The sequence below is a fragment of the Molothrus aeneus genome, chromosome 2 (genome assembly GCF_037042795.1).
Source record: "Molothrus aeneus isolate 106 chromosome 2, BPBGC_Maene_1.0, whole genome shotgun sequence".
In the NCBI taxonomy this organism is placed as follows: domain Eukaryota; kingdom Metazoa; phylum Chordata; class Aves; order Passeriformes; family Icteridae; genus Molothrus; species Molothrus aeneus.
The window spans coordinates 95,654,252-95,664,629 of record NC_089647.1 but is presented as its reverse complement, the minus strand read 5'-3'; the positions used below and the strand labels follow the sequence as shown (position 1 = coordinate 95,664,629).

The window sequence follows — 10,378 nt, the reverse complement described above, 5'->3', positions numbered from 1 at the left end:
TGGAGGGTTTTTATAACTGAGCTGACCCCCACATGCCGAATTTATTATCTTCTAATATAGCTTTCTTTTCTAAGGAAAGTACCTGCAACACCATTTTCTAATAGATAAGACTAACATTAGTCTACATAGGGAACCTAACCTGATTTATATTAAAGCAATGTTTTTTAGGCATTCAGGAGATGCTGCATAAACATCGCAAAACCTATAATTCACATCTCCCAAGTTCAGAAATGTTTCATAACCTTGACAGTGCAATTAGAGATGCACAGATAATCAAGCCAGTCTTTATCTCACTAACCAGTATAGCACAAACTCCAGTGGAAGTCTGAAATTCAGCATCTTCCACATATATAAGAAATCTTCAGTTGCTGTGTCTTGCATTGGCACAATCTCATTGTTCTCAGTACCAAACTCACAGGATAAAATTAAGGAGGGGTGGATTTTAAGAAAAATCTGCACAATCCTTTGTTTTCTGTACATGTGAAGTTCTAAGCAGATTCTTATTAGTTTGATGTAAATAAAAGCTACGAAGAGGAGCATGGAAAAGCCATATCTGTCAGCCTTACCTGCCAGGGTATTTCCAGGACTCTTTGAATGATTTGCAGTTTTAGCAGCCTGTAAACTGGGAGTCCCTAGAGCCTGCCTCAGGTCTTCTGGTCCTCCAGCAAAAAAACATATGAGACTGTTGCTGCCTTAGAGTGTCAGACTAAGATCTGTCACCTCATGTATGATGATTCAGGAGCAGTCTGCTTGGTATAATTATTCAGAGGCAAGAGGTCCTGCATCCTGTGGGTTCCAAACTTATTTCCACCTGACATCCTGACACAGAAGGACCCTGTTGCAGAACACATGACAGTCCCGTTGGACACAGTGGGGACCTCATTCCTCCTGGTCACCTGCAGTCTCTGACAGACCCAGAGGAAGCAGAAATTTCACAGAATCACAGAATATTCTTAGTTTGAAGGGACCCAGAATGATCATCAAGTCCAGCTCTTCAGTGAATGGCCCCCATGGGGATCCAACCCTGAACTCTGGTGTTATTAGTTCTGCTCTCTAACCAGCTTAACCAGTTTAACCAGTTACCTAATCTCAGGGTCAATTTCCAGATCTCTGTCTTTAGATTGGAGATAAGCCCCAGACACTCTTTGCTTCCTGGTGGTTCCCATGCAGAGTTTTGCCCAAGCCTTTCCTCCTGCCCACATGTCTGACCACACTGCTTGTAGTGGGCAGGGTGGCCGCCTCTTGCTCCTTACTGCATATTTTGGATACTGCACAGGCAATGCCAGAGGAAAGGGAAATGAGAGAGAAGATGAAAAGATATGTCTTAAGCACAGAGCTATATGTTCTAATGTAAGTAAAAATTATTGTAGTAATGGATGCCAAAAACATAAATTAAAACACTTTTTAATAAACACACTTCAACAGAACATATGATTTTTGTAGCTATGCTTGCACTCTTCTTCTTTTTCCCTTTTTGCCTATATCAAGTGATATTTTAAGTGAAATTTTTTACATTGTCCACATATCTGAATATCCAGATTTCCCATTACTACAGTGTGAAATAAATGATTGCTGGCAAGTGATGATTCTCACTGACCTGTGAAGTATACAGAACAGATTCTCTTAGTTCTGTGCAAACTTTCAGTTGGATTTAAGCAAGCTGACACCTCTCTCCAAAGCTCCTATTTCCCTTTTTTTTTTTTTTAACTTTTGATTTTTCTGACCATAATTGGAGGCAAGTCGGGACATCTCTATTTTTAAGAGCTGAGAACCTGTGACATCCAGTCCCTGAGGGAAAAACATTATTTATTATCCCACATAGTTTCCTGACTGCTAAAAAAGAGAATAAATATAATTATAAAAATGGGACTTAAAACTTTCTCTGAATCCTAAGTGTGTATCTTTTTTAGCCATCTATTCTTTCTCCTCCAGATCACAATCCCATTAAATAACACACAGAACCCACCTGCAAACCTCAAGTTAAGGGTATCACCTACCGTCTCATATAGGGGGATCTTCTACATCCTATTTTTCCAGCTTTTAAATTCTGTGTTCTATAGAGAAGGTACTAGAAAGTTCACCTTTACCAGCTTACCACATTCAGCATTTTCTGTTCTTTCAGTATTCCGAGCAGTTAGAGAAATACTGTTTTCCTCTTCTGAGTGCAGCAGAGGAGCTGAGAAATGAGTTAAATGACTTGCTCTGGGCTGTACAGGGACTCTGTCACAAATTAGGACATGATACTGTTAAACAATACTGTAGAGGAATACACTACCCTCTGAAGCTGAACTCCCTGTTTAAAATGACATATCCTATAAACAGGCACCATGTTACAAGAGCAGTGCTCATTAAATGATAGATTGAAAGTCAGTTTCCAAGTATCAGAGCAGCACACTCTCCTTGAGCCTTCCTTGTTAGTAAATTGTGAAACAGGTATATGCCATCAATAACCTGTTGTTAAAACTTTTCCTTGTTAGATCAGGCGGTGCCATTACAAAAATGTTATATTGTCCTTCACATTTTATTTTGCAGATAAACAAGACTACTTTAATTACACTGATCTGACACGCCATCTCCAGAACAGAAGGTATAGTACTGAAAAATATAATACATTAGCAATACAAGGAAGGTTTATTTTAGGTATTAAATGAAATGGTATTAACAAAGAATACGAAAAATACTTCCCTGTTCTTCACAGAATCTTTCTTGAAGGAACAATTTTGAGAATGGATTTCAGATTTTATTGCTTATGTCAAAGTATTAAACATTGTACTAAATTATATTTTGTAAAATATTGTTTGTGCCACAAACAAGAAATATTTTATATTATTTATATTAAACAACATCTCAGGAATGTTTTAATTCCTTATATTTCATAATGCAAAGTTAATTCCTGTTGGACCTTAAATAACCAGGAGGTTAGCAGAATCAAGGAGCCTTATGAGTCAAATTTTTTGACAAAGACAACTTTGCATTTTCTGATTGATTAAGGCAAAATAGCCATTACAATCAATATGACAAGCAAACAGAAGGACTGAGTGGCAAAGAAATAGATGGAAAAATATTTCAGGGGTGTGGATGTTTTAAGAACGGAGATTAGAAAGATGGCATCAAAAGCCAAGGGGGGTATGATAGAAACATCATATTCAGGCAAGAAGAAATCAGAGCAGTAGAAAAGTCATCATTTTTGATATTTGATCAAGCAGCACAGAACAGCTGTTGTGCCTAGCAGAACAAAGAATTCTTGCACCTGCAAAAAGAAAGAAAAAGAAATAATAGCAACACAGTGTCTTCCTGATTAAAAAAAAGTCAGCGCGGGTGTCCTTGAGAATATACATTTAGTACTCCCTAAAGGTCACAGACCAGAAACTGTGGAAACAAAGTAGAACTAATGACACCAAACCCCTTGTCTGAGTTAGCACTGTACACTGAACACACTTTTTTTTTTCCATTTTCTTCAGGAGTACTTGTTTGAAAAGCTTTCGTGTAAGCTGTGGCAGAGCTGTGGGAGTTGGAAAGAGCATCCCTCCACACCGTGGTGTTTCTGCACTCTGGCCACAGCTAGGCCTGAGTGCTGCCCTTTGTCTGCAAGGAGGGACATGCTGGCACCAATGCCATGCCCCAAGGGGTTCTAAGGCCACATGGTGAGGACCAAAAATTTGGGATGTACAGATCCTGCCATGACATTGAAAGGCAGCCACTCTCATGGAAGAATATTTGTATTCAAATGAGAGGCATTTTTCTTCCTAAGGTTATGTAGTACATTCAGTGATAAATATTGGTCACGGGGCTTTGCCTCCTACAGAGAATTTGCTGAGGGTATAATTAAGATCATGAACACAAGGTGAAACATCAAAAATAGGACTTCAAGGAAAAAGTACATTTCCCAGGAGAGGCTTCTGGGTATTGTGGAGAATGAAATTTTGAATGAAACTGCAATGGAAAAATCAAATAAAGCCTAGGTTTTACAGATAGAGAAATATACCATTTATCACAATATATTTTTAAAGGAAAGGCTTCAATAGCTTACAAGAACTGGGTCACAACCCTAAAGCTGGCTGACTGAAGCTACTGCATTACTATCATCACAGATCACTTTTGCCCCAAACAGCTTTTAATACATTGTAATGTGGGAATTAACTGCTGCTTTCTGATAAGGAGTAAGTCACCTTCTATTATCAGGCATCAAATCATTTTAGTATTTTGCTGATATCTTCTTTTCATCTGCAATATGCCAAAGAAAATAGTTTGTCTGCCTGTAGAGGGGAAAGAAAATGTGCCTGAATAAGACAGAGATAAAAATGGATACAAAAATTAGCCCTTGAGGACAGTAGATTTCCCAAGACCTTGCTGAGAACTCAGAGACAGTTATATTTGGCTTTAAGTACTCAAGCCCAAGCTTATTTTCAGAAAATGATAGATCCTATTCAGAGAGCTTAAAAGATGGCAAAGATATTTAAAGGAAGACCAAATTTTATTTATTTGTGATTACTTTCATCAATGGAAGAATAGGTATGACAAATAAGTGAAAGACAAATTTGTAGTATCATGTAAATTTGTAAATTTGGAACTCATATATCAAGTATGGACCAAATATTTTCTTTTATCAGTTGGAATATGATCATAAGGGTGTGCCTGTATCAGGGATTGAAGGATTTATGCACACACACACATATGCATATACATATATACATATATATATATATATATATATATATATATATATATATATATATGTATGTATATATGGAGACTTGTGGTACACACAAGTACCTTCAAACATGAAGCTGGTGCAATTGAAGTGGTGTCCTTTTGAAACAAAGGTTGCTGCCATGCAATAGGAAGGACAGCAGGGATGCTGGGGAGCATCATTTTAGTACAGACACAAGGTCTTCTACTACCATAGCTCTGTGCATTTTTATGGCACATTCAAAGTTAGACTGTTGGCAAGCTGTCAGTTTTTTCATATTTATCATGGTTGTTAACAGAGATCTGTTGCAAGTCTGCTCTTAACCTATCTATCAGTTACCAAATGACTGTCACAGGAGGACCTCTCCACTATTATCTCTCTGTTTTCAATTACTCAGTGCTATGTCCTACTAATGGATAACACTTAGTAAAAAGGACAGGAAAGTGTGCATTTAGTAGTTGTGATTGACAGAACTGATAGGTAAATTCTTTGCTGTGTAAGACAAAAGCCCAAACTGAAGGTCTAGAAAATTATCTCCCATAGAAAGTGCCTACAATTCTACCCATGTGTATATGAGGACGGCAATGTGTCCTTCATGCTGTGCGATAAGGACAGAGAAGGTGTGTCTTGCCTTCCCTCTCCTGGCACGTTTTCTTGACTGAAATTCTCTTCCACTGCAATATGTATTTGAAGATTGGTCCTCCACCAACACAACAAAACCTTCTGAAGGCTTGTACCCTAAGTTCAAGTCAGACACTCACACTCAGCTGGTCCAGTTTCTGAAAGGGAATTGCAGCTTATTTATCCCAAATGCACCTGCAGCGGACCCCCTCCTGATTCATAGTCACAGTAACAAGACTGAAAGAGAGATGAGCAGCAGAGCTGGAGCCATGGCTTCCAGAGAAGGTTGTCCCATGACAGCTGGTTAGGAACAGCATGCAGGGATTTGGTGTGGTTGTCTACTGCTTGTTGTATGACCCTGATGATTTCATAGAAACGGCTCTCAGTTTCTGGAGTCAGTGGCACTCTCTCTTCAGGGTCTCTGGACAGATCGAAGAGCAGTGGAGGATCATGTCGTGTAATGAATCCTCCATGGCAGAAGCAAACGTGAGAATCATAGCAACCATTGGAGTCCTCAGGACTGAAGTTGGGAGTGAAGAAGAAGACCTTCCAGATAGATTCACCTGCAATTTACAGCCACAAAACAGTTGGTGATAAAGTGATAAAATAACAAAATGGAAGTTCCTTGGTCCTAGGAAATTCCACCAACATGGGAAGTCAGTCTTTTGGTAAAAAGTACAGACACTCTGTAACAAAAACTGCAGCATACTGAAAGACTAAAACAAGATTGAGCAAAGCAAAAATAAGCAAAACATCATGATTTTCACACTACACGTATTTATGAAGCAACTATGATAATTTCATTCCCTTGGAAGAATTCTGATTAACCAAATTATAGAATACTTTAAATAACATTGAGTTTTATATAAACAGTGCTAAGATTTGCAGAAATACTAAGTCTTCTTCAAGGCTTATTAAAATGTATTTTTGCCCCTTGACTATATTTACCCACTGCTGGGCTCTGTCTGCTTCTCATTTTGCTTATCTAAATAATTTCATTGTTACCTTTTCCCTCTTTTCCTCTCTTTGTTGTATTAACCCATTGTCTTCTGCCCCATTTTTTCATTGCAAACACCTGGATATTCATTTTATTAAATGGGATAACAGGATGACATGGAAAGTCATAACAGATGCTAAATTCCTGTCTTATGCTTCTATATGATTTTTCCAAATATAAATTAAAATAACAGTTACAGTAGCACAACTCTTAGGTGATGTTCTGCTTTGCAAAATGAGGACAAAAGTTCTTAATTTATAGACTGGTCATTCTTAGTTTAATTTTCTGTATACAGAAAATGGAACTGCCCATCCTTATGTAAATTCAGTTGGTGCTTTCACTGCTTGAAAATCCTAGCTATTTCTTGGAATAAGAATAGGCAAATATCAGTTGGTTCTTTCAAGAAGCACCCTCAAAGAGGAGGATCAGAAAACACTTAACAAGAAAGCTGTGACCAAGAAACTTGTTACTATTTCCCTCAAGTATCAGAGAACAAATAGGAAAGGCAGAAACAGACAGAACAGAACTTCCAGGGAAGCACACCATGCTCCTACAGCCAATGAAGTATACAGTTCTTCAGAAATGGAACAAAGAATAATTAATTAGAGTAAGAAAAATCTGTATTTTATTCTTAATAAAAACAGGTTACTAAACAACTGAGATCTATAATGTCAGATTAACTGTCCACTTGAGACTATAAAAACATTGGAAAACTGTAGTCATCAGTAATTTACATTTCTCAGCACACTACTGTGATTTTTTTATCATCTCAAGTTTTTAAATACTGAGTGAAAAATGTCTTTTTGGTATTTTGTTGAATTTTGTTAAGGTCACAGAAAGCCTGTTAACCTAGTAAGAGACTTTCAAAGATTTATGTGTGCTACAGTAGTTAATATTTGTTAATCAATTCATTGGTACAACAGAGTGGAAGGCACTAGAAATGTGAGATGGGAAGAGCAGAGATAAACTGGTATACGCCATGCTGTAACTACATCACACTCAGCTTTTAAAGAATCAAAACAGATTTAAAGAGAAATGTTTCACCAGACTTAAGGGTCACAGACTGCAGTTTGAGACTATAGGATGGATTTAAAGGACAGTAGGTGACATTAAGATTCTTTACAGCTTCTTCCATTCCACAGCATTTTTCACATTAGAAGCGATTTTTCCTTTAGGAACCAATTCAATGACAGAGCCTGGGGACTACCAGTTCACTTGGTCTCCACTTAAATCAGGGTCAGATAGGTGATGGCTATTATACACATTAGACTGGGAGAAGACTCTAAATGCTTCTTGGAAGTCAGCAAAGGGGAAGGACTTTTAAAGGCTGAGTGACTTGCTGGCACAGACAATGGGACGTGGCAGGTTTTAAAAGGCTCCGGCTGTGACAGCCGCAATGGCACAGTCTTACTGGGAAAAAATGAAAGGAAATTTAAAGGAAGGCAAAGCAAGATAAGGTCAGGTAGCATAAGATGGCATTCCTTCATCTGCCTCCAGTAACATTTTGAAAGGTTGGTCTAGCACTTAAATCTCTTGTTTTCTTAGAATTAAAATAAACAAAATCAAATACTGCCTCTTAAATTTCTTTGAACTTTTGTGCAAAACATTTCCAAGAAATTTATCTCTTGTTTGCTGAGTTGTAGAATTTTTATTCTGAGAAGGCATGTCACTCTGTACTAAGCATTGGTTCAGGCTCCTCAGACATGTTTAATTGGCAAGATGGATGATAAAAAACATAAAAAAGCCAAAGGTCTTGATTATTCAGTGCACTGTGTGCTATCATAGACTATGCAACACTTGCCAGCCTGAGAATTTGATTCACAATGCTATAACAACTTGACAGAAGATCAGCAGAAAAAAAATTATATGGCTACCAAAATGTCAGTTAAAAGAAATCCCAATTAGGCCACGCACAAGAGAATTTGTGGTTAAGCTGTCTTCCCACACATTGGTCTTTCAGGGTGACATGAATGACATTGAAAAGAAAATTTTCAGCCACTTTTTTTAGTGTTGGGCATTGTAGTACCAGGTCTGCTGAAGGGCTTACAGACAGCAATACAAAATTGGGAATTCTGAATTAATGGAAGCCAGTACAAGCAGCCGATATAGGTAAGATATGGGGAAAGAAAGAAATAAGGAAGTTGCACCATGATTTTTTTTTCCCCACACAAAAGAAAGACTTGTTTAGGTTTTGTTAAATGCTGAGCATACAGAATGTTTCAAAATCATGTGTGGGTTTGGGGACAAGGCATCCGTGACATCATCTTGTGTCTAAGTGACACTGCTAGTGTTCTGAAAAGCTGATGGTACTTTATCAGATAAGCAGCTACAGAATGTCACAAAACACTGAGCTCTGGGAGTACAAAGCCTGTTCCTGTGCAATGTTTATCTGTTGCACTGCAGCAGTGTTTCTGGAGCTGCATGTTTTGCTGGAGAAGCAGCAGCAGAATTTAAACACCTCTTTTCTAAGCATGATAAAAACTAAAGCCTATCTGTCAGTGTCTGTGGCTGAGGAGCAGCCAGTATACCAGGAGACATTAAGAACTGTCAGACTTCCAATCAGTAAAGCTGATGAATTGTATAAGGCATGATATTAAAAAGAGAGAGCTCTCTCCCAGTCTCTCCACTGACATAAAATCTCATTCTGTCAGAAAGCTAACTACAAGGATCAAATTGATCTCCCAGTAATTAACGGTACCTGTGTTCTCCAAAGCATTTGGATAGTAAACCCTTGTTATATAAAGATAACTGTATGTCTCTTCCACAGTGAAGTTAGTTGTAAAATTGTCAGGGCTTCCCCAAAGCCAAGTATATCAAACCCCTTCTGAAACAGCAGGCAGGCTCTAAGCCTGCAGCACCCTTAAAGGTCCCGCCCCAGTGCTTCACAAATAATTTCAGTTCTATTTTCCTGCAATTCTCCAGTTCTCTGAGTTGTCCAGTAAGTTTGCTCTCAGAATACCTCTTTCCTTTACATGTTAAGAAAAACAAAAATTAAAGAAGTTGTACTTCTAAATAATTTCAAATTAAAGGGGTTGTCATTATTCCAAGTAAATCTGCTATGAACATAGTTGTTCAGTGTTCAATCTCCCTAGAAGACTCCTTTTATTATCCTTTACCCAGCTATTTATCCTCTCATACAGACAATAGTTGCTCCAACAGACTGGTAGACACCTTGAGATTAAATAAAAGTCTCTCAGTAAGATATATTAATATATTCAAGATGAAGTGACACACTGGATAGGGATGCCATTTCTGTTATAAAAACACCCTTCTTAATCATTGATGGCAAGTGAGGGTTTTCTGATAAGCAGTTCTTGACGTGCATAGAAGCTATTGTTGTCTTATTGCCTGGAGTTCATTTTCACTGCATTTAATCTATGACAGTAGGTTTATAGGTTTGCAGCTACTGTCATTTCCTTTGCTTATATTATTGTGTTGCTTCTTTCTGTAGAAGAACAAGTTAAACAGGGCTGTTCTCCACTGTACATTGGGGAGCTAGTCCCTGCTTGAACTCAGATGTCTCTGAGGGGAGCCATTTGGGTGTAGCAGACCAACATAAACTGAGACAGACTTTTCTGTGTCTCAGGTGTGCTCTGTAGCCATTGTCAACTCCCACGCTCTAACTCATGCTTTTCAATGTTTCTAAACAGTAGCAGATGAAAACTGAAACTTACTTGAAAATTACTTTCTTCAGATAACTCTTGCTATTAGATTGAATCCTTTCTTCCTGCTTCCTCTAAGTTCATTCAGAATTTTTAGGTTCTCTGCCTATCTTATTCATAGCAGATAACACATATATTCAGCTCTTCGATCATTTAACTATGCAGAAAAGGCTTCAGTTGTGAAATTCTTGTAGAACTATATATAGCTCTTTATAGCAAAGACAACACTATTTGGTTACTGTAATGAAATGACACATTATTTTTATGACTATGTGCATTTCTCTAACAGCTAATAAAAATACTCAATTTGAATTTAAAAATTTGTAACTTTATTGTTCTTACAATGAAAACTACTTATTTTTTTTTTTTAGATAGTTTTAAGTGTCTGGGTATCTTCTAGTGTTATTT

The 10,378-nt window shown here is 37.7% G+C and overlaps 1 protein-coding gene across 4 annotated transcripts in view; it reads right to left on the bottom strand.

Annotated features, from left to right (window-relative positions):
* Positions 1–2,502: 2,502 nt before the first annotated feature.
* The window catches only part of STS (steroid sulfatase), a 107,261-nt gene continuing 99,385 nt past the window's right edge, over positions 2,503–10,378 (bottom strand). For 3 of the 4 annotated variants that reach the window (XM_066545337.1, XM_066545338.1, XM_066545340.1), the window contains exons 11-12: positions 5,452–5,874; positions 2,503–3,250 (exon numbers count right to left, since the gene is read on the bottom strand). In XM_066545337.1, coding sequence (XP_066401434.1) covers positions 5,492–5,874 — 383 coding nt within the window. In that variant the 3' untranslated portion in view covers positions 2,503–3,250; positions 5,452–5,491. The remainder of the gene's footprint in view (positions 3,251–5,451; positions 5,875–10,378) is intronic. The other variant, XM_066545341.1, reaches the window with a different exon arrangement.